Source organism: Phocoena phocoena, chromosome 3 (assembly GCF_963924675.1).
Source record: "Phocoena phocoena chromosome 3, mPhoPho1.1, whole genome shotgun sequence".
Classification (NCBI taxonomy): Eukaryota; Metazoa; Chordata; class Mammalia; order Artiodactyla; family Phocoenidae; genus Phocoena; species Phocoena phocoena.
The window spans coordinates 29,903,177-29,928,712 of record NC_089221.1 but is presented as its reverse complement, the minus strand read 5'-3'; the positions used below and the strand labels follow the sequence as shown (position 1 = coordinate 29,928,712).

Below are 25,536 nucleotides of genomic sequence, written 5' to 3'. Positions count from 1 at the left end.
GCTGAAATGGGAAGCCAGAGGCCTTATCTTGAAACTATGGATAACATGCCATTTTTGCCAAATTATCTGTGTTTTTTTTTTTTTTTGGAGTGACTGGGAAAGGGGAGGGGCTGAAGGAGATTAGGAGGGCTAAGGCTCATCATGCATTCCCCACCACTGACCTAGCTTAAAACTGGATATAAAATAAGTTCTAAACTGCAATATATGATTCAAAAGAAATCTTGAGGACTCTATTTGCTTTTTCAGCATCATACTAAAATCACTTGCTTTGAAAGACAAACGATAGCATTAGTAGCATTCTCACTTTAGCCTAACTAGTATTTTCTTGTTATTCATTCTTACTTATGGAGGTAATTTACCCTACTACCCACAAAACTAACTAAAGAAAAACTCAACTCCTAGTGAGTAAAGGTGAGCAGCTTTTCCTAGCCTAGCTGAATAGACCTGGCTTCTGAGAATTCTCTTATAAAGTGACAGTCTGATTTGAAAACAGCAAACACTCAGCTCTCACTGGTAGCTTTGTTTCCTTCCAGAGACCTGCAGAAGACACCCTGTATGAAGCAGCAGAACATGGTAATGATTTGTATCCTGTATTTCAAAAGCAATCTTTATACAAAGAGATAAGTAGGCACAAGCATTTTGGCATGTGGCACAGACAATGTAAAATCGAATGGTTTTTCTTGTTTTTAAGCATGCAAGTAGACTGGCTCTTGTTTTGAAAGATGACATGTAGGTCTTTGGGAACACTGATGTTAACAACACTAAAATCCCATGATTCTCCACTGCCTGTACTTCAACCTTCCAAAAGCATTCTCCATACAATCTCAGAATTTGTACGCAACCTCTTGCCAAAGCCACTTTTTAAAAATTGTTTCACAGTACGATGATATGCCTATGGGTTTATAATCTCCAAGTTATTAACCCCAATATCTAACACTGTGCTTCAGAAATTAACACATTGTCAAACGATGATATATCTAGAGAAAAGGAAATTCTGTTTCTCCTCTCATATCACGGATTGAGCCTAATTTGTTATTGCAATCAGTTTTACCCTTCACATTGAATTTCTTACAGAGTGTAATGATTCTTCAAGAAAGCGTGTCCGGTCTTCATCTTTTACTTTGCATACTACAGATTCTCAGTCCCAAGGAGGTAGGTATAGCCTTGACTGCTGAGTGTTCACTGTTATGTTTACTCTGAGTGTGACACTACTAAGGGACTTTTCAAACACATAATGTTTAAAAATCTACCCATTGATAGTGTTTATAATATATTGTTGTATGAAGATAGCAGTTTATAAATGAATTGCACAGTGAGTTATTATTTAAAAAGTCAATTAATCAACATTGGAAAAAAGACTGAAAGGATATAAACCACAGTGTTGGCAATGGTTATCTTAGGTAATGGGATTACAAGTGATTTGGCTCCCTTGTCCACCACCCCCCCACCCCCCACCCCCAGCCCACTCCACCCCCCAACTCCGACCTTTGTATTTTGCTGTGTTCACAAAGTTTCTGCATTAAGCATGTATTAGCTTTACAATTAGGAGAAACTCCTATTTCCTCCTAAGTAAACATCTACTTAAATAAACAGATGTCTGTTTTTAAAAAAACACTTTATTCTAAGAACTTTATCATATGCTGTGTTTTGAATAAACCATTAACTTAGTTTGCCTCTCTCCTATACTCAAAGCACTCTGGTGACTTCTTTTATGATGGATCACACTGCCCTCTGCTGCGTCATACAGCTATTTATGTATATGTCTGTCTCCTCCACTGAGAGTTCCTTGAGGTCATCTTCACGCCTGATAGAGTGTCTAACACACGATGATCATGTAAATATTTACTGAATAATTCTCACCAGAGGCACTCTTTATTTTTAATCGATAAAAATACAAAAATTTTTCTAATCTGGTGATAAAGAAAATTTTCCAAAACAGCAAAAATCCAAATCAAAAGAAAAACAAACCCCACTTCCTTATTGACTCCAGTTTGCAATCTGCTTTTAGCATCAACCTTGTCCCAGAAGCGACTAAGATCGTCATCCTTCACGGATCTCCCGACCTTCCCCCCTTCTGGGCCAGGTAATAAAGAACTTCTTAGAACCTCAAGCCTGACACTCTGACTTTTCCAAATCCATTCTTATTCATGATGAGCTTTCTTTTTCGGCTACTATAAAACTCTGACATTTTAGTGGCAAATAAAATAGGGGCCTTAGCAAAGTATGCATGGAAGACTACCTTCTGAATTCCAGCCCCACAAATCTAGACAGTATATCTGTTTATTTTTGGTAGAAAGTTTAAGCTTGATGACGTTTTTTAGGATTTCATGTTTGTGACAGCATTATTTTATGTAAGGTAGCCCTATAAAATATAGTAACTTGCTTTATTTTCCTTATTATTGTCCATCTGTACAGTTTATAATATATGCAGTACTCAAAATATATAACTATGTGTAGATTCTCAAAGTTTATGCTTTAAATTTATATTCTAAAGTTTAGAATATGATTCCTTTTGAATTTTTCACTAATTAAAACATTACCTCTTTTTATTTGAAATTTGTAATACTTTGCTAAGTAAAACTATTTTATCATAATAAAATATTTGAAATGGTTGAAACATGCTCTACATCAAGATTATGATTTGTAGTCTTGTATATTTTTGTTTCTACTGAACAACCAACTGCCTTTTCCGAGTTAAGCTTACCACAAGAAACAGAAAATACGAACTATTCACTTCCTTTTAGCAGATTCTACCCAGGAACCACAGAGTTTTCAAACTAATGAATTTATATTCTTATTAACAATTCCAAGCGTGACTGAGCAACAATATGGTCAGACACCTTTCACATACAGAAGAGACAGGTTCTAGTTCAATAAGCTCCATCTATATGTGCCTGACAAGTTACAGACATTAAGAGGAACAGGGGTCTTAATCCCAGAGGATTTGTTTTATTGTATTTGTGCATAAAGTAAAGGGATGGCTTTAAATTATCTGGAAAACTGCTTCAATTCATTTTCTAAAAATCAGACACACATACAAAAAGAATGAATAAAAAAGCCACTGATATTACCAAGCACATCCCATTTTATGTTGTGCAGAATCTTGGCGCTGTTGGAATGGAGACAAATAGTACAATTTTAAATGGCCCATTCAGTGTTACTTTATAATAATAAAGATCATAAAAACCATGTAATTGAACTTTGAATTAGAGAAGCTATTCTACCCCAACATTTATAATACTTTGAAGAAGCAATCCTTATTCTTTTCTCATCTCCTTTAATCCAACACTCAAAGGTTGCTATTTCTGCGATTTGCAACCAAGAGGTGATCTCTGAGATGTGTAGTACAGACATACCTCGTTTTATTGAACTTCACAGATACTGCATTTTTTACAAATTGAAAGTTTGTGGCAACCATACCTCAAGGAAGTCTATGGATGCCACTTTTCCAACAGCATTTGCTTGCCTTGTGTCTCTGTGTCATATTTTGGTAATTCTCACAATATTTCAAACATTTTCATTATTATTATACCTGTTATGGTGATCTGTGATCTTAGATGTTACTACTGTAATAGTAATTTTGGGGGACACTTAAACCACGACCATATAAGTCATGATGGCCAACTTAATAAATGTGCATGTTGACTGCTCCACCAACCAGCCTGCTCCCCCATCCCTTTCCCTCTTCTCAGGCCTCCCTATTCCCTGAGATACAGCAATATTGAAATTAGGCCAGTTAATAACCTTATAGTGGCCTCTAAGTGTTTGAGTGAAAGGAAGAGTCACATGTCTCTCACTTTAAATCAAAAGTTAGAAATGATTAAGTTCCGTGAGAAAGGCATGTCTAAAGCCAAGATAGGCCAAAAACTAGGCCTCTTGCACCAAACGGTTAGCAAATATGTGACTGTGAAGGAAAAGTTCCTGAAGGAAATTGAAAGTGCTACTCCAGTGAACACATGAATGATAAGAAAGTGAAACAGACTTCTTGCTGATATGGAGAAAGTTCTAGTGGTCTGGAGAGAAGATCAAACCACCCACAATATTCCTTCAAGCCAAAGCTTAATCAAGAACAAGGCCCTGACTCTTTTCAGTTCTGTAAAGGCTGAGAGACTTGAGGAAGCTGCAAAAGAAAAGTCTGAAGCTAGCAGAGGTTGGTTCATGAGGTTGAAGGAAAGCAGCCGTCTCCAAAACATAAGTGTGCAAGGTGAAGCAGCAAGTGCTGATGCAGAAGCTGCAGCAAGTTATCCAGAAGATCTAGCTCAGGTCATTAATGAAAGTGACTACCCTAAACAACAGATACTCAATGTAGGTGAAACAGCCTTATACTGGAAGAAAATGCCATGTAGGGCTTTTCATAGCTAGAGAGGAGAAGTCAATGCCTGGCCTCAAAGTTTCAAAGGACAGGCTGACTCTCTTGTTAGGGACTAATGCAGCTGGAGACTTTAAATAGAAGCCAGTGCTTATTTAGCATTCTGAAAATTTAGGGCCCTTAAGAATTATGATAAATCTACTCTGCCTGTGTCCTATAAATGGAAAAACAAAGCCTGGATGATGGCACACCTGTTTACAATATGGTTTGCTGAATATTTTAAGCCCACTGTTGTGACCTACTGCTCAGAAAAAGGTTCCTTTCAAAATATTACTGTTCAGTGACAATATATCTGGTCACTCAAGAGCTCTGATGGAGATGTAAAACAAGATTAATGTCATTCATGCCTGCTAACACAACATCCACTTTTCACCCCATGGATCAAGGAGTCATTTTGACATTCAAGTCTTATTATTTAAGAAGTACATTTTAGGGACTTCCCTGGTGGCACAGTGATTAAGACTCCGTGCTCCCAATGCAGGGGGCCTGCGTTTGATCCCTGGTCAGGGAACTAGATCCCACATGCATGCTGCAACTAAGAGTTCGCATGCCACAACCAAGGAGCCCGTGAGCTACAACTAAAGAGCCCACCTGCTGCAACTAAGACCCAGAGCAAGCAAATAAATAAATTAAAAAAAAAAAAAAAAAGAAGTACATTTTGTAAGGCTATAGCTGCCATAGGTAGTGATTCCTCTGATGGATCTGGACAAAGCATTTGCAAACCTTCTGGAAAGGACTCACCATTCTAGCTGCCGTTAAGAACATTTGTAATTCATGGGAAGAGGTCAAAATATCAACATTCACAGGAGTTTGGAAGAAGCTGATTCCAACCCTCATGGATGACTTTGAGGGGTTCCAGACTTCAGTGGAGGAATAAGTACAGATGTGGTGGAAATAGCAAGAGAACTAGAATTAGACGTGGAACCTGAAGATGTGGCTGAATTGCTGCAATCTGATGATAAAACTTGAACAGATGAGGAGCTGCTTCTCATGGATGAGCAAAGAAAGTGGTTTCCTGCTCATCTAGTCCTGGTGAAGATGCTGCAAAGGTTGTTGAAATGACAATAAAGGATTTAGAATAAACTTAGTTGGGGGTTTGAGGGGACTGACTCCAATTTTGAAAGAAGTTCTGTGAGTAAAATATTATCAAACAGCATTGCACGCTACAGAAATCATTTGTGAAAGGAAAAGTCAACTGATGCTGCAAACTTCACTGTTGTCTTATGTTAAGACATTGCCACGGTCACCCCAGCCTTCAGCAACCACCAGCCTCATCAGTCAGCAGCCACAGACACTGAGGCAAGACCCTCCCCCAGCCGAAAGATTATGACCCTCTGAAGGTTCACATGATGGTTAGCATTTTTTTAGCAATAAAGTATTTTTAAATTAAGATACATATATTGCTATTGCACACTTAACAGACTACAGTATAGTGTAAATGTAACTTTTATATGCACTGGGAAACCAAAGAATTTGTGTGACTCACTTTATTGTGATACTCATTTTATTGCAGTGGTCTGGATCCCAATCAGCAATATCTCTTTGGTATGCCTATAATTCTGTTCTTGCAGCCAAGACCACAGTCTTATCCCATCAATTCACTTCACAGAAAAATGGCCTAGAGTAATGGTCATCTTTACTTCTCTCTTCGGGTATCATTAAAGAGTGGGGAAGGGGCAGAATTTGCTAACAATTTTATAACAGTCTATAAGAAATATATATTAATGCACACAGATGGTTCACTACCAATTCAGAGTTTATAATCTGTAGAATTTCTCTCAGTATTCAATTTCATGATTCTAAAGAAAACTGTCTATTTCACTTGCGACCTAATTTTCACTTATTTTTCTGAGTAAAAAGACTAGCGAAACTCATCTTGCCATCACACTTCTTGAGCAGAATCAGTGCTCTCATGAGCACTGCCTACTACTCTGTTAGTGCCAACAGCGACATCTACTGGTGAGTTCGGTGCAAGACCGTTAAAACAGTAGAAACTGACTATAGGTTTAAAAATGTTTGTAAACATGTTTTTTACAGTGAAGAAAAACAATGTTTTTATGACATCAACTTTTGTGCAAAGGAATGTTGATATGAACAGTGCAGAACAAGGTATGTAGCTTCTCTTTATTACAAGAACCTCAGAAATTTTGTTTTATCATCAATTTTGTTTTATCATCCATATCTTAATCTCTGTGTGTGTGTATGGTGGTATGGTGGTTGAGTGACAAAACATGAAGGAAAGCATTTGGTAAGCTAAGTCCCATGATCAAAATGAATAGTTACTGGGTTAAAAGTAGGCAGGAAGAAAGTACCAGGCAGCTCACTGGCTATTTTGACTTTGATTAGTTAACATTAACCCCTCGTTTAATCATGACTTTAGAAAATTAGCATTAAATTAGTAAAAAAAATAGAGAGGAAAAGTATTTCACTAAAGATATATTGTCCCTTTCATTCTGTTCTTTTAAGGTCCTGTGAAACATTCTGAACATGTTCTAAGACCTGCTATCTTGCAGCCACCTCAAGCTCAAAAGTGTATAAAAGTAAGAAAAGCATTTGGACACGATGTGTTGGAATCCTGCAAGAGTAGAGAAAAAAACAAAAATAAGGTAAGAAAACCTCCTATGGTAGGACTGACCTCAATTCTCCATCCTTCTTTTGGTAGACTGTTGTGGGCCCCCATATCCGGAATTAGGGGCTGCCTGACCTTTGTTCTGTTGCTGAAGCAGCTACCAGGCTGGAAAAACAGCTGGACAAGATAGCCAAAATCCCTCAGTAACCTTATTAAACTTGTCCTCTTAAACTGGAGGGTTGCTCCCGGGAACAAGTCTTGTGTTATCTCCTAAGCTGTAAAGCTGAGTCCTGTGTAGTGGGGACCCTTGGGGTCTTGTTCTGGTGCATTGATCCCATGTGAGAATAAGGGAGCAATGCGGTGGCAGGGGCCAGGAGTCAGATGTCAAAAAAAGGAAAGGGATTTTTTTTGTATCTTCAACTGGTGGACATGCTAGTGTGGCTTCCCTTCCAGACCCATCTTCATGGAAACAGGAGTAACGAACTACCTCCACAGTGTAATTGGGAGGGCTTGGGAAGCCTCTGGAGACAGAAACAATTTCTCTCTTCCAACTGAATCACTTGCTATGGGCCTTTCTCAGGAGATATTCATTTTACTCAGGCCATGCAGATATGGGCTTGGGGATATTCTGTTGCTATAGTTCTATCTGTGTCTTCCAGAAGCAGACACTTGAGAGGAAGGGAACACAGGATCAACAGGGTGGAATTTGAGAGTTATTCCATCAGTCATTTGCTTCCAGCTAAACTACTGAGGGTTGATCAGCTGGTTTTGGCTTTTTTCCCAGACTGAACATGAGGACAGTGACACATGCAAGTGTTAAAATACCAATCATTTAATCAATTCAGTGAAAGTAATCCAATTGGTACTAATCCTACCTTTACTGCTATTTAACTGTGTTTTCATTGACACATGGATGTGTTAAAATACGAATCATTTAATCAATTCAGTGAAAATAATCTGATTGGTACTAATCCTACCTTTACTGCTATCTAACTGTGCTTGCATTCTTAGACAAAGCACCCAACCTTCTCTTTTTTATCAGTGAAGTGAGGGAATTGAACTTGGTCAGCATTTACCATCTTTTTATTTTTTTTTTTTTTGTGGTACCCGGGCCTCTCACTGTTGTGGCCTCTCCTGTTGCGGAGCACAGGCTCCGGACGCACAGGCTCAGCGGCCACAGCTCACGGGCCTAGCTGCTCCGCCGCATGTGGGATCTTCCCGGACCGGGGCAGGAACCCGTGTCCCCTGCATCGGCAGGCGGACTCTCAACCACTGCGCCCCCAGGGAAGCCCTACCATCATTTTTATATTTCCAAATCTTTTTCTTTGTTAAGACATGATTTAATGAGACCCATTATGAATTTTAAAAATCATTTCATCATTTATGCATGATATATGATGTGACTTTTAGGTATAACATATTTTAAAATTTCAAATCAGTATTTTATTAAACATTTTCACTTAAATATAATCATCACTATATTACATAAATTCTTTACCTATTTAAGGAGTGATACATGTTGTTTAATTAGTATGTAAGAAAAAGTATTATGTGTTAACTAATTTCTAAAATGTTATTACATTGCTTTTGATTTTGGAATGGCATGTTCTATAAATTATGGATTAAAATTTTTATTGCACATTACGTCAAAAGTTGATCAACATTTATTTTTGCCATGATTTTTTGAAATCCTGCATTGCATGTATTTAAAATAAAATCTGTAACAAAATAAAACTAAAGGGGGCTTCCCTGGTGGCACAGTGGTAGAGAGTCCGCCTGCCGATGCAGGGGATGCAGGTTCGTGCCCCGGTCCGGGAGGATCCCACGTGCCGCGGAGCGGCTGGGCCCGTGAGCCATGGCCACTGAGCCTGCGCGTCCGGAGCCCGTGCTCCGCAACAGGAGAGGCCACAACAGTGAGAGGCCCGCATAACGCAAAAATAAATAAATAAATAAAAACAAAGCATAAGATAAATTTTCAGGCTATTGTTTATAAGCATTTCTTCTTGAATAACTTATTAAGGGCATAAATAGAACTTATTCCTAATAAGTGAAAAGCCTAATTGGATATGCCCATCATTGAATTTTCTCCATTGAATGATGATTTCTGAAGGTCTCAAGACAAACTATATATAAGATGCTATGTCAAATGGATAATTAATATGAACCTGCTATATAAAAAAATAAAATTAAATTAAAAAATTAAAAAAAAAGATGCTATGTCAGAATTCTGACAAAATGTTATAATTTATAGATCTAGTAAGAATTATCTGTAGGTGAATTTTACAGAACACTTGTTTTTATGATCTTTATTAACTTGTATATCAAAATTAGAGCAATTTTCATTCATCCTGTCATTAATTTTGGTCACTTATTGCATGTAATTCAAATAATATATGCCAAATAACAACTATCTCAACCAACATAGAGTTAAAAACTACCATTTTGGCTGAGATACATCATCTGAGTGACTGAGTCACAAGCATGTACTTTGATCTTTGCTAACCAATGGCACATACTCTCTTGACACATATTTCTCAGCTCTCAAGTCCTGTTACAAAGGGAAAAATACTCAAAATTATTTTTATTGATTGATATAAAATTAAAGTGGAAACAGACCCCATTTACCTTTAAAGATAGGAAGTCCCTGCAACATCTTTGAAAATCCCTGGTGGAGGAAGGGATGTGTCCACAAAACACTGAGGACACTAGATTAGATAACAGATAGAGGCTCCTTCCAGTTCTAAAACTGCTCACTCCTTCATTTATACATTAATCCAGGTAAGGTGCATATGTATATACACATCAGATGGAGTAACTAACTGATTTAGTTACCAGTCGGAAGTTTCTAGAGGAAGAGATGGAGTTTTCTCTCGCACTGGGTGGCCATGATGGTGAAGCTCTTAGGGTGTTTCCAGGGATTAAATAGTCCTGAAAGATATTTACTAATCTAGAAATGAGAATTAACTCCACTTGGCTAAAGGGGTAAGAGTAACAAAAGGAGGTGGGATTTCTGAATGTTCCCGCTCAGTCTGGTGTCAGGCAGACCCAGGCTCGAATATCAGTCCCCTTTCCTTGTTGCCCAGGCCTGCCCCCATTATTTAAGCTTGTTAGGTCAGTTTACTTACCTGTAAAATGTGTTTAATAGAAGTACAAAGTGTATAGAGTTGTTCTGAGGAGCGTATGAAATAATGTATATAAAATGTTTAGGGTAGTACTTGAACAAAGTAAGTTTTCAACGCATTAATATATCTAGTAAGGCAGTTTAAATGAACTTTTTGATGGATTTTTTTCTTTCAGATTTCTGAGGAGAACTCCTATTTGCTAAGTGAAAATTTACCAAGTGCCAGAATTTCAGTCCAGCTGTCTACTAACCAGAATTTTTTAGGTCCTACATCAGTAGGGTAAGTTAGTGATGGGGAAACAGGTGGTGTTCTTTCATTCTTGCTTTCTTTTATCATTATAACCATTTCCGGGAAAAAAGGTTCGGACATTGTACAGATAAAATGTCAAGATTTCTGTTTGAAAGGAGATTTTATAAATATACAAATTTAAAATGTTTTTTAAAACATCTCTAATATTTAAATATTATCATATTGATATTGGATCATCTCTATTGTCTTGTTGACTTGGGTAAGTATGTTTCAAATAGGTACAGCTAAATTTTTATTTAGTTAGGCATTAATTATTGGCTAATAGATTAACCTTTCCATGGCATTCTTTCTTTCCCCTCTTTTAAATTATTGCTGGCATTATTATTTATTAACATAGGTTGGATAGACAACAAAGAAAGCAGTAGAAATATGCAAAGTGAAAGTTAATATTTACTAGCATCACCAGTGATGAGGGCATGTTTGATCTGAGAGAAGATTACAACTAGCCGTGGACATTCTGGACTCGCGATTAGGGCCCACGCAGGTACCTCAGCCCTTACCTACTGTGCACACTGGGGATGCAACAGGGATCCCAGAGTCCATCTGTCAACAAACAGAGGGCTGCATGTCTTTGAGTTTCTCATTATGCAAAACACTTAAAACGCTAAAAAAAAAGTTTCTGGGAGGGAAAAACCAAATTAAACCACTGCACACTCAAGTATAACTGAGAAGATAGATTGGCTTTGCTTTTGCCCTGAGACCTTGGATCGCTAAAAGCATTGGCCAGTTGGGGAAGAGGAGAGTGGAGACTGGAGACTGGAGACGAGTCAGTGCTGGAAAAGCAAAAAGATAAGGGCTGGGCAGCTCCCCTGTTGATCACACAGCCTGTTTGGACTGGTCTTGGCCAGTGCTGTAACAGCCGTCAAATATTTTGAATAGGATCCCTGGAAGTACCTATCTCAATTTTTCCATCATTTCTCATTAACTTCAGATAAACAAAAGTTAGCAGATGTCTTTATGCTTTACATAAATCTATTAAATCATCTGATTATTTCATGTGCTAAGGTTTAAAATGGCTATATTCATTGCTACTATATTTAAAATAGCAAATGCTTATTTCTTTTCCTTAGATGTCAACCAAATGAAGATAAGTATTCTTTTAAAAGCTGCAGTTCTGATTTCGTTTTTGGAGAAAACATGGTAGAAAGAGTTTTGGTAAGATTTTGGTAAATGTTTCTATTATTATATAGAGAGCTGTCACTTCAAATTTCTGAAGGCAAATTAATTAAGACAATGTTAAATTGGAGCATACTTTTTAACTCCTGAGTTCAAAGGCACATTTCCTATCTTTAACTGGAAAGGTTCTCCTGGGAAGCAAGTTCTAGTTGTTAAAATAATAGACAAGAACCACAGAGGAAGGGAATTGTATAATTATAACATTATTACTGATAAGAAATACTAAATACTTCTTTGACTTGCATTAAACCAGAGGTACCCAAGGAAATCCCAGAACTGTCTGCAATAGTGAGATAAACTCAACTGGTCATGATATTTTAATACAGTTTTTCAATAGCATTTTTTATAACAAGATGCATTTAAAATCATTTGCCAAATTTTTCTCATTAACCACAACTTTCCCCTTCAAGATTTTACACTGAAAAGCATTATTATAACTTTTTTCGCTAGCTGTAAGAGGAAGATCATAGTCTTTTACTTGCCTAGGAGAATGTACTTGCCAAGTGGAACCCCCTGATTATTATTACCATCATCCTTAATTAATACTGAGCATCCTCCTACGTGAGGCAGTTGCTGCTCTGTCCTCCACAGGGCACGTTTCTAAAACAGAGCATGATCTACAGTGGGGAATTATACAGCCAAGTGGAAGCTGTGCAGCAAATGTGCCCATGGTTTTATCTGGTCCAACACATCTTTATACTCTTTCCACTTTCACCCAGACCAGAATCTTGGCTGAGACAAGACAAGGAAGCTAGCTTGTCTCAGGGCTATTAGTTACATGAAGAATCCCACGGAGGATGTACAGATTTTAAAACCTGTGCAAGGGCTCAGAATAACAAAAGGACCACCAACTCATGAGGCCTGTTTATTCCAAGATTTTAAGGGCTTTCACAAATCAGTTACTTTTAAGAGCTAGCTTATTCTACACCTGCCTCAGGCTTAACCCCGATTCCAAGAGAAGTATCACAGCTTCTCAGCTTTGAGGCACCCTTCCGCCACTCCCAAGATGAAGGTCAGCTCCAGCAATCCTAGAGCTGTTGACCCACACCTTTGGATCTGAACCAGAATGGACCAACTTCCAGGAAATATATTTAGGCACATTTATTCTAGATTAGTCGCAGCTTCTGTAAGATGTCACAGACACAAATAAAATACTCTTCAAACCTCATGGGATCAACTTTAACATTCAACTCATTTAACAGACATGGATTGTGTTCTTATGATATATAAAGCATTGGCATTGGTCTCAAGTTTGGTGGCATATTACAATCATCTGGTGAGCCTTCAGAGGACTTATGCCTGGCCATCTCCCCTAACCAATTAGATCGGGATCTCCGTGGGTGAGGCCAGGTGTCAGGAGATTTGAATATACAGCCAGGATTGAAAACCACCTGGGTAAGTGGTTATGCAAAGCTAAAGAAGACCTTGTCCTCTAGAGACATTTACAGTGCAGTAAGGGAAAGAGATACCTATACAAATGAACTACAGTGGGAATTACAGATTTGGTGTGAGGAGGTAGGTACCTGTGTGCATTTCCTATGGGTGCTTCAACTTTGACTTACAAAGGAACCTGAGCTTCCTGTCTCCTTAAGCTGATAACATGCTAGGATAGCAGGAGCTGTAGAGATCACCTGTGTTTGTCCTCTAGTTGATCCTGTAATCCTGTGGCTTTGTGATTTGGGGGCCAGGACGCCCTCTTGATTTGTTTGCTGACCATGTGCTTTTAAGAGTGAGTCATTAAACTTTCTGTGCTTTAGTTTCTGTTTTCTTAAAATGGAAATAGTTACACCCATCTCTACCAATTTTAACAGATCATCTTGATGTCCAGTTAAATAATGTGAAAGAATCTTGAATTAGTAAGGGGAAAGATATATACCCAAGTTCTGAAGTATTGTCCAATTCTCCCTGTTCTGCAGGGAGCTATGCAGGGGGCTGTACAGGAGGTTATAAATGGCATGGAAATTACTTGGTCTTTTTTCACACAGGCATTGATTACAACACATGTGCAAATCCCCAGGTACGCAGCCTTAAAAGTGATTGTTGGCAAAAATTGTCTTAGAGGAGAAGTTAGGATTCCTTCTGTAGTGATGATGTGAGACAGCTAGTGGGTTCTTTGGATAACTTTTTAATTTTTTAAATGAACTGGATAGAAAGAGTGGACTGTTGAGAATACCGAAATACCTTGAAAAAGTGACAACAGCTGCATCTCCCTCTAGGCATCAGGTTGGTGTGGTGGTAGCATGGAACAGCTACTACCTCCTTTTGGGTCTCGAAAAGCTTTCCCATTGCCCCTGGAACTAGATGCCACCTGAAGTAGGCTGGTGGTAACTAGATTGTTTGCTGAGATCAGAACCAAGGTCTTCTAATAATGGGGAGGAAAACCAAGGTCTTCTAATAATGGGGAGGAATTCTCTGTTCAGCACAAAAGGAGCCCAAAACAAAAACAGAGCTTTTGGGTTTGTTTGCCACCCTGAGAAGAACAAAAGTATCTCTTGGCTTACTGCAAATATATGGGGATAAAATTAAGTAATACATCTTTTTCCCCCACTTAGGGTACTCAAAAACTCACTCAGCCTCAACTTGAAAATGATTCATACATCAAGGAAAAACCATTCAAATTCACTTTAAAATTTCCTATCAACGCTCCAAACTCAAGTAAGAATTATTTCATTTGTAAAACATCTGATTCAACTGGTGTACTTCCTGTTTTTCCATGTCATTTGTTTAAAATCTATAAAATACAAAAACAATAGCCCTGTATTTTAAAATGTTTGGTGAAGATTAAAGCATATAAACATGATATATAAGCTTTAATAATTGTTTGACTTAATGATATGGGGGATCATTAAAGAGATCTGCCTCAACTCAAGCAGTTTGAGTTTTTGGAAACACTCATTGTTATAAAAAGCTAAGGCTAAATGCATGTTAACAGGGGCAAGAAAGAACTTTCACAGTAGGGAAAATGGGGCGTTTTATGTGTTCTTTCCCCCTATTTTCTCTCAGGAACAGACTCTCTTAAGAATATACCCCTAACTGAATCAGCTGCTGCTTTCTCTTCTAAACCATCACCAAAATGTTTGCTGGAGAAAATTGATGTCATAACCGGGGAGGAGACAGAACACAGTGTGTTAAAGGTCTGTGCCTCATGTATTGCTCTTCCTGGCCGCACCTCCATGTGTGGAATAAGCTACGCTTAGCAGAGACAGCTTGAAAAATAAAGGCAGAAGTATACTTTTCAGAAAGACTGAGATGCTTAAATAAAAATGTTACAGGCTTCCAAGGATTATACCAATATTTTGTTGTATTCTTACATTTATATGTGTAATTTGCAGGAAAATGGATTGCTGTCTTTACAACCATGCCCATTAGTCCCTTAGAAAGAAGACAACCAAGGACCCTGCCTTAAAACAACCTGTATTTTACACTTTTCATGTCAGCTTTTATAATTTGTTATCATATGATTTAAAATTCTATTTACACTGAAAGTTAAAAATGCAGATAAGATGAATTGATTTCAGTTCAAGATAATAAAAACGTTTTTTGTTTTCCTTTAAAAGTTCCTTTTATAAAATTGAAGTAGGGCTGATTTACAATGTTGTGTTAATTTCTGCTGTACAGCAAAGTGACTCAGTTATACATATATATACGTTCTTTTTTAGATTCTTTTTCATTGTGGTTTATCTCAGAATATTGAATATAGCTCCCTGTGCTATGCAGTAGGACCTTGTTGTTTATCCTAAAGGTTCTTTTAAATAAGTTTTGAATTTCACATGAATCAAGAATTTCACAGATGTAGTATATAGTATCACACCTAGGATTCAAATGTTGAGTGGTATAGCTGTCAATCTAGGCATATAAAATGTAATTACTACAACTTAATCATTTTCAACAAAGCACAGATTTCCCTTAGCCTTTCTCCATCTGTTTTACCCCAAACTCTCTTCATTCCTATTTTCTTCCCCCTTGATCTACTGATACACTTACTGTACAAGTGTGTCTCACAGCATAACTCTCAGATCAGATTAATCCCAGATTCACTGAAGTAATCACTAGGGGTGAGGCCCTGACATGCTATATTTTTAACAAGTCATCTAGGTGATTCTCGTACATAGTAGTATTTGAGAACCACTGGTAAGCAATTAAATTATAGTATGGTACTCTGTGGTATCACATGCTAGTTCGGATGCTGTGTCTGCTAAAAGTTTTAAAGCATACCAATAATTCCATGATTCCTTAACTTTCAGATAAATCACATAATTCAAATAACATTGTTTAATTTATAAGTTGGTATATACAGATATATTGTTAAGTGAAAAAGAAAGATGTGGAAAGTACTTATGGTATTCTACCATATGGTATTCTATTTTTATAGAAAAAATAGGAGAAAAATATATACATATTGGCATGTATATACATACAAATATCTCTAGAAGGATAAACAAAATATTAGCAACAGTGATTACCTGTTGCAGGGGGTGAAAACTGGTAGATGGGGAACTAGTGTTGGTGGGGTTACTTTTCACTTTGTACATCTTTTTGCTTTTTAATGTTTGAACTATTCAAAAACTGTATTGTTTCAGAAGCGAAGTAAAATTTTAAAGCTGGCTTAGAAATCATTAACAAAGGTTATTCTGGTAAAGTATCAGACAAATAAAAGTGTTATAGCATAGGAAAGAAATCACTTTGAAAAGTTTTCTATATTTTGACATTTAAAAAAATTGTCCTTTAGATCAACTGCAAGCTTTTTATATTCAACAAAACAACACAGTCCTGGATTGAAAGGGGCAGAGGAGCTTTGAGACTGAATGACACAGCAAGCAGTGATTGTGGAACATTCCAGTCAAGACTAAGTAAGGAATCATTTTGTAAAGCGAGTCACTATTTCTCAGGGAAATTTTTCCAATATAAGTACACATCATTTTCTGGAGATGTGTTATGTGTCAATAAATTATTAGACTGCTGTCAGTAAATTAAACAATATTATTTTTAATGTACTATAGGAGCTTCCTATTTAAAGTAGGCTCTGATGTCAGACTATACAGGTTCTAGTTCTGGCTCCATTACTAACTGGTGACCTTGGACAAATTACTTACTCTCCTTCTGCCCCAGTTGCATCACTTTAACGTGGAAATAATAGAAGTCCATGACTTAGTGAGTGTGAGAATTCAGTGAGATAATGCACGTAAAGCACCTATGACCGAGCCCAGCAAACACCTAAGTAGTAATCATTATTATTTAAAGGAATGTGATGAATTTATTTTTGAAGTGGAATCGTTTTTCTAAAAGAGAATATTTGCCCTGTCATTTATTCTTGGCATTCTAAACACAGTGTGTGGGTTGGGATGAGAGGTCAATTTCCAAGTAAATAAAGGTGTGTGGTTATTGAATCCTGCAGGCAGAGTGCTGGTCAGAATTTGGTCAGCCAAACCAAAAGCCTGAGGAGGTTTCTGGCATCCAAAAGACACACTGGGCATTGTTCAGAGGTCCAAACTGAAAGTAAGCACAGGCAGAGATCTGGGCCGGGGTGGATGGGTTTACTGGTCAATATCGGGTAGTCAAATCTTGTGGAGGAGACCACAAGTAGAAGCTGGTAAATGGATATCTGGTGAGTTTCAGATATCAATCTCAAGAAGTGAGTAAGGAATAGAATTCAGACTAAGAGAGTTAGGAGCACTGGCAAACAGGTTTCTAAATAATCTGACTATCATTCCCAAGGCAGGTATTAGCTGTTTTCTACTCTGGTTTAATTTCACTCCTTCCACTACTTGCCAAAAAAATGCACAAAACAACTTTTCTTTTAATTATACAGGTAATACATGTCCATTACAGAAGACGGAAAATATGGATCGACAAGAAGAAAAAAAGTTAAATTACTCATAGGCCTATCTTCCTGTAGTAGCTAGCTTCTGTCAATAAAATATATTCTTAAGGACTTTGTATACAATAAATGTATACAATACATTGAAAAATTTGTGATAAATGGTGTTTATAGTACTTTGTAACCTGATTTTTTCTTTTGCATAGTATGCCATGGTCACCTTTCTACATTAATCATTATCTTTCTTTAGTATTCTTAATGAGTTCATAATATCCTCAATAGCTGTACCATCATTTATTTAACTAATTCCATTTTTTGAATGCTTAAAGTTTTCGTTTCAGTTTTCTCCATTATAAACAATTCTTGGGTAAATATTCTTCAGACCATTATGTCCTCAAAGGAATTCTAAAATTTAACCATTTTTTAATATTATAGTTAAAAAAAAATAGCATTTTTAGCATTTAAGCTAATAAAAAGGTCCTCCAACATAATAAAGCCCGATTTGGAAACCAAATTATAATCTAGTCAATTAAATTACAATTTAGTAGTGACAATAGAGTCTGAAAAACAACTACCAGATTTATTTGCTTTCCAAAATGGCAAATTCCTCTGAAAGGCTAAGGAATCAACTGTTCTAAAATCTGATAAACTCATCTTCCTATTTTAGTTATGCACAATCAAGGCAGCCTGAGGCTGATTCTCAATAGTAAACTCTGGGCTCAAATGGAGATTCAAAAAGCAAACCACAAAAATTTACGAATAACAGCTACTGATTTAGAAGACTATAACATCAAAGTGTTTTTAATTCAGGTAAGTGACAAATTTCAGTGATAGAGGATTATCCTACTATATTTATAGATCTCTGCAGTCACATTTGTTTTTCTCATTTTATTAAAATAACCTATACCATTAGCAAAAAATCAGCCATTTATTATAGTTGTTTACAGTCTAATATAAGACCTAAATTTTGCATGAAATTTAGAGATTAACAACAGTTCAAAGCAGTCAATTGGTACTGGTCCCAAGACATTTGTATTGGTATATGCTGTCAAACCCCTACATTTTTCTTTACTATTAAAATTATGTCAACCATCTTACTAAATTCCAGAGAGACTACTGTCAGGATTGGCTCCTAGGAGGCCAGCAGAATCCACACCCTGATGCTTACACTGCGTGCTGAAATTGAGGCTTTGAAATCACTGGAAAGGAACCAGTGAGAAATGGAAAAACACAGGGCTAGCAAGTTAAAACAACCGGTCCAATAGCAAATTCCAATTGTGGATATGAGTCAGTCTCCAAGGTAACAGGATGGGAGCACAGCTTTAGCTGTTCCGGCAGCAGGAATGCTTGACCTCAAATACAAGATCCAGGCAAAAAAGACAGAGATGACATGAATCAGGCGAGAAAAAAGGCTGGATTTCCCCCATAGGCCGAGTCTCAGAAGACTTGAGAAGACTGAATATCTAAGCAACTCAGGTAGAAGATGACAATACAAGTAAATTGGCTTCCATATAATAATGAAAAAACAAAAGTTGGCAAGAGCCCACTGATGAAAAACCAAAGGTTTTATTAACTACCAGTAGGTGCACTGTTAGGTATAAGTGATGTTGAGTGTTAAAATCTTAGAGTAAGATGTCTAAACCCTGTTTACCATTTAGGGAGATAATACTGGATACTCTGCTAGACCAGATGCCCCTGTCTTTCAGTGGGTAAAGCAGCCTGTCTGAGATTGAGACTATGATTAGATTCGATTAGATTTAACTATGACTAGATTCTGCTGCTCAATATCTGGCCCATGCTGACTTTTTAAACTGTAGGATAATTTTTGGATATTAGCAAACAAAATGCAATAAAAATCACCCAAAATTCCACTCCCAGAGATGGTCACTGTTAACATTTTGGTCTTATACTACATTTTAGTATATACATGTATGTGTGGGTACATATATACATGTGTACCATACTGTACATACGGCGTGACTTTCAGGCAAGTTATTTAGCCCTCCTAAACCTGATTTTACTCATCTGCCAATGGAAGACAATAATAATATACTTTATAAAGTGATTGAGAAGATTAAACAGCTAACATTTGATTGTGAAATACACATATGTAACCTTTTCACTTATCAATGAAAATGAGTGTTTTCTGTTATTAAATAGTTCATTCTTCAAGAATTCTTTTATAGGTGAAAATAAATTCTGTTCTATTATGTACCATAATTTATTCCATTAATCCCATTTTGTTAAATACTTAGGCAATTTACTATGTTCATTATTATAAATTCTGCAAGGAATTCTCTATGTACATACATGTTAATTCTCTTGGGAAAAGGTTTTGACTTGTCTTGACACATTTATCTCCAGAAAGACTGAGCCAATTTTCATTCTCACCAGCATTTTCTTATGGTACTTCCTGGAAATTATTTTTAAGCATTGCAAATTTGTTGTCCAAATATATATATATATATTATTGTGCTTTTACTTCTTGTTCTGAATTTCTTGAATGAAAATATCTGAATGAATTTGGCTATATATATATATATATATATATATATACACACTAGTGAAAGGCATATTTAAAATTTAATGTAAAAAAGTCAAGGCAACAGAATTGTATTTATATTTCAATTACATATATTTTCAGTATTTGGTATTAATTAACCTACTGAAGAAAAATTACACCCTTGTACTTAATATAAAAATTAAATTGGTCAAGAGTCAACAAATATTTACTCAACATCTGCTATGTAATTTCTAACATAATATGAGAAACAAAAATATTTTATTTAATGTGTTTTTTCCCTAAAAATAATTAAGGTAACTTAATAACATACAAAAGAAAAACCATATTTTAAGACCCTTCTCCCCAAAAGTTGGCATGTAGTTGATTCAACCCTCAGTTCTTTGTTTTGAAATATTTGGTAGATCTCTGAAGGATTAGCAAAGAGAAAAATTTTCCCAGATTTTCTTTGAAATTGTGAAAAGATACAAAAATGTAAGCCACTGACATGTTACCTTAAAGAACACTGACTGATGACAAAAACGAAGTTCCAGCCAATCTGTCAACTAGCTGTTTAAATGCAGACAAGCTGTGCCTTTCTGAGCCATAATTTTCTCATCTGTAAAGGGAAGAGAAAACAAGTATTTACTGAATACCTGCACTATGTGCTTTTGCTAACATAAATGGAATAAATAACCTAAAGTTTTATTATAAGGATTGAAAAAATAAAAGGATATTATAACAGCAAATGTTATACCAATGTTATTGTTACCATCATTTTTATATTAATAGCAACTGTAAAAATAGAAAAGTACTGAAAGCAAGGACTTCTGATGTGTTTATGGTACAACATCATAGACTATTCAAATGAGCTCTGCTTTTCTACAGAGCTATGCAGCTTGCAGGGATGTCTAAGCAAGTGATGTAAAGGAAATGAAAGTCTTTTTCCCCCAACCCTAAAATTTTCTACAGTACAACACAGTGAAGGAAGGATGGTCTTAACAAACAAATTCAAGTAGAAAATTTTAATCACAAAATTTCATTTTCTCAGTTTAAAATGCACAAATTGGGACCTCATAAAATTATCTGCTCTAGGATTCAATTTGGTTCAAGATGAATTGGCTCTTTACCCTTTAGTTTCTAGGATTATTTATATTCTAGACTTATGTCATATAATTCCTTCCTTATTAATAGTGAAAGGTTACAAATGTGTAAAGTGTGGCTATTATTAAGTTACTTATATTAACAACTTAATTTTCCTCTCGCAGGCCAGTGCCAAAGATACAGGATGTATGCACGCAGCAATACATCACCGTCTTGTTGCACTTCGAAGCTTCTATAAGCAGAAAGATGCAAATCAAGCTGAAAGCCAGTCAGAAACAGTCCTCCAACAATTTAACTGTGATAGCTGTGATGAGGATGAGGATGATTTTATCCAAGTCACTAAAACTAGATCAGGTAAAGAACTTTTTTTTTGTTAGTTCAGAGGTTTAAGGAAGAAATCTTATTCACAACCCTTTTATATGAAACAGATTTTTAAAAAGTGGAACTTGGGCTTCCCTGGTGGCGCAGTGGTTGGGAGTCCTCCTGCCAATGCAGGGGACACGGGTTCGTGCCCCGGTCCGGGAGGATCCCACGTGCCGCGGAGCGGCTGGGCCCGTGAGCTATGGCCGCTGGGCCTGCGCGTCCGGAGCCTGTGCTCGGCGGCGGGAGGGGCCGCGGCAGTGGGAGGCCCGCGAACTGCAAAAAAAAAAAAGTGGAACTTGTCTGTTCAAAGTGGGCAGGGGTTAGAGCCCTAGATGTTTGCATCTGAGAGGTGGGTTTGAAAATCACTGTCTTCTGCATGTGGCCTTCATTGGGATTTCACCAAAAGTCTGCCTTATTGTAATACCTGCACATCATTTGCATATACATTTCATAAAAGACCATATTTACAATGTAAAGTATTAATTGCTACACTGAAACTAACCAATTATTAATATTTCTCTTCACTTGTTCTCATTCTCCTATTATTGGCCATAATAGAAGAAATTATAAATACTCGTAATGGAACCAGCAGGCAAATCTGGCTTATCCCCTTTTTGGAATTTGACTGTTTTATTTTCAAAGACCTTCTTTACCTGGGGCAAAAGGCGCTATTTCTTTTATTACATCCGGATTCATGAATTGAACAAGGTTGCAGTGGAACCACTGGTTAATGGATTTCTAGGTTTTAGTGCTTGTCCTGATGAGTGAATTTAAAACTAAAATTCATCATTATTTTTGGAGAAAAACCATTGTCAAGGAAATAATAAGCCCAGCTTTGTGGGTTTTTAAAATAATTTTTGTTGGAGTATCGTTGCTTTACAATGTTGTGTTAGTTTCTACTGTACAGCAAAGTGAATCAGCTATACGTATACATATATCCCCTCTTTTCTGGATTTCCTTCCCATTTAGGTCACTACGGAGCACTAAGTAGAGTTCCCTGAGCTATACAGGTTTTTGTTAGTTATCTATTTTATACATAGTATCAATAGTGTATATATGTCAATCCCAATCTCCCAATTCATCCCACCCCCCTTGTCCATACATTTGTTCTCTACATCTGTGTCTCTATTTCTGTTTTGCAAGTAAGATAATCTATACCATTTTTATAGATTCCACATATATGCGTTAATATACAATATTTGTTTTTCTCTTTCTGACTTAACTTCACTCTGTATGACAGTCTCTAGCTCCAGCCACGTCTCTGCAAATGACCCAATTTCGTTCCTTTTTACGGCTGAGTAATCCAGCTTTTTCATACAGATATAGCTATTCCAATAAGTCATCCAACTATTTTCAGTAATATTTTCATTTAGCCCTGAATTCTGCTCTACAGAGGACTGACAAAGGACTTACAAAAATAGTGTGTTAGCAGGTATTTTCCCAATATTTAATCATTTTTAAATCTTAAACTATTTTAATCATACATAATTTAAGAATCTATCAAACAACATGTGCAGAACTTGATGAAATAGCTTCCTTGGCCTAATACTAAAAGTGTAGTCAAGAGGAAAAATGCACAGAACACGCAGAGCAGGATCATAAACTGCTAGACTCAGCGAGCCAGAGAACTAAGCAAATATGATTTTTCTTGTTACTATTAAACAAGAGGTTTACTTTTTTAAAAATGTATGAAATGTATAAATAAAAATTATTATAATGTTTATATTGTCACAATAAAATGGGATCTATTAGAAAATGGGTTGGTATCCATGAAAAATGTTAACTTGCAGTTAGGCTTAAATGGCAAAATTATTTCATCAACAAATGACACGTTTATGAATAGAATCTATATTCTACCACATTCCATTTTAGGAAAGGGGTGATATGCAACTATCTTCATACAAAATGAGAAACAATGGAAATAAGGCCAAGTAAATGCCAATCATATGAACTCATCCTCTCCCCTCCTTACTTAGTACTTTCTCTAGTAAGTGTTGCACACAAATGCTAAATGTTATGGAAGCAATAAAATGTCTGACTTTTTAAACTTTGTTGCCCAGGAATTAAGGAAAGGTTTAATTATCTGAAAATGTCACATTTAAAATTAGGAACATTTCCAAACGTTACTTAAAAATATGCAGATTCTATATATATTTTATTTCTTTGCTAGTAAGCATATTCATGAGTATTCATGTTCAGTTGTATTCAATATTAAACCTAACTGAATACAGTATTGTACAATAAATTATTTTAAATTTATATCACAGATTCTTCTAGGTGGACCCACAGACAGTCGGTTGCCTGTTCATGAGTGCTACCTAATATAAACATGACAACATCTACAAAAAGATCACCTTACTGAAAAAATCTAAGCCATCCTAATAACTAAATGAGAAGATCCTATTCTTTCCTGGAACAGTTTTTATAGAAAGGTCCAAGAAATATAATTTGTTGCAATTAAAATGTTTCTCTGTGTAGTATAATAATTCTGAGGTTTTATATTTTGATTATTGTGGAGAAAATAGCAGAATTTAAGAGACACATGGCCTTTGGAAGTTCAAAATTTTTCATTTTTGAAGAAGTTAATTTAGAATAAGATTTGGTAACTAATTTGGACTATTCATCACATTGATGGATACAATAGTTAAAATTATAAACTGCTGGATTTGATAAATATCTAAGATATTTATTTTTTCAGTCATATATTGTCTGGCCATAAAACAAATATTTTACAAAACTTCCAGAGTCATTTCTTTGAAAAATGTTATAACTGCATGTTAACATGTTATTAAATCATGTTTTTCTCCTGGGAAATGTGTATTTTCATTTAACCTTTGGACTTCCTAATTCTATAATATTATATATTCATGGTATGAATTCCTTTAAAGAGAATATCTGTTCTTGCACTTGTATCTATCGCACCTTGTGTACGCTTGACTCATGGTCAGTATCCAATATTTGTTGAAGGAATGAACAAAATACATTACCTATGTATCAAAACAGTAACTATACAAAAAGTTAAATATGTTAACTTGTTCTTTGCTTTATTTATGTAATTAAATTGTCATTAATATTCTAGTAGGTGAGGCTGTACAGAGACCTTTTATAGCCAAATGACCTTTTTTTCTTAAATGCCATTATTAAGGTAAAACACAGTAATTTCAACAATTGTGCAACAGAATTTTGATGTTCGTCTTTTGAGATTTGTTTCAGAGACACTTCAGGAGTTACACAAGTAGGGGCCACCACCTCACTGTGTGCTCACATGACCTCTTTCTTATGGGAGCACAGGGAGGCGGTAGGGAGAAAAAGACAGCAGGTTCTCTGGTGTCTCTTTTTATAAGGACATTAATCCCATCAGACCAGGGCCCTCATAACCTCCTCTAGCCCTAATTACCTCCCAAAGCCCCATCTCCAAATACCATCACATTGTGGGGTAGACTTCAACATATGAATTTGGGGAGAACATAAACATTCAGTCCATAATAAGGAATAATTCATAGTACAAAATGATTTCTGAAAACGTTCTGAAGTGACAACATATTTGGGATAAGAGTATAGCTTCATTTCTACTTTGAAGAACAATATTCACATGGAAGTATACATGTGAATACATATTTTTAAAAAGTTACATTACTTTATTATAGTATATACCATAGATAATAGTAAAAGCAATTATATATATGCATTTATTGTCAAATCTAATGCTTGAAAGTTTAGCATATGAAAGTTGAATTACTCTTTTAGACTATAATTTAGCTAGTATGTTATAACTGATGAAAGTTTTGCTTTCCCTATCACTAACTATAACTTAGTAAAATTTAGCTACCGAGTATTTAACTTTCATTAATTCTTCTAGTGACTCCAGAAGAAATACAGTAAATAAAATCCTTTACGTCTAAATTAAGCAATGACTCAGGAAGTGGAGAAGAAAAGTTAATGTAAGAGAGGAAGAGAGAAAAGGTTGAGAGAAGGAAAAAAAAAAACAGTAAAGAAGAGCTCTAACATGAAAGGAAGAATAAAAAGAATGGAAAATCAGAAGCTTTAAGTGTTTTCTTTTTAATTCTAAAAGAGTGATTCTGATGCAGAACAAACTCGGAGGAAAATTTTCATTAGAAGCATAATATAAACAGGGAGACATTTGGAGAAGATATTAAAGAATTGGTTCTCTTATAAGATCTTAGCTGATATGGGAACATTGGGATT

At 36.1% G+C, this 25,536-nt stretch overlaps 1 protein-coding gene across 5 annotated transcripts in view; it reads left to right on the top strand.

The window, feature by feature from the left end:
* RANBP3L (RAN binding protein 3 like) overlaps positions 1–23,641 on the top strand; it is a 47,061-nt gene extending 23,420 nt beyond the window's left edge. Inside the window, exons 3-15 of one of the 5 annotated variants that reach the window (XM_065874285.1) lie at positions 534–573; positions 1,135–1,152; positions 2,009–2,083; positions 6,407–6,478; positions 6,836–6,975; positions 10,236–10,339; positions 11,440–11,524; positions 14,098–14,200; positions 14,549–14,679; positions 16,275–16,395; positions 18,031–18,173; positions 21,132–21,321; positions 23,598–23,641. In XM_065874285.1, the coding sequence (XP_065730357.1) occupies positions 534–573; positions 1,135–1,152; positions 2,009–2,083; positions 6,407–6,478; positions 6,836–6,975; positions 10,236–10,339; positions 11,440–11,524; positions 14,098–14,200; positions 14,549–14,679; positions 16,275–16,395; positions 18,031–18,173; positions 21,132–21,321; positions 23,598–23,641 (1,266 nt within the window). Of the gene's footprint in view, positions 1–533; positions 574–1,074; positions 1,153–2,008; positions 2,084–6,406; positions 6,479–6,835; positions 6,976–10,235; positions 10,340–11,439; positions 11,525–14,097; positions 14,201–14,548; positions 14,680–16,274; positions 16,396–18,030; positions 18,174–21,131; positions 21,322–23,597 lie in introns of all 5 variants that reach the window. The other 4 variants (XM_065874284.1, XM_065874287.1, XM_065874286.1 and 1 more) reach the window with 4 other exon arrangements.
* The last annotated feature ends 1,895 nt before the right edge of the window (positions 23,642–25,536 follow it).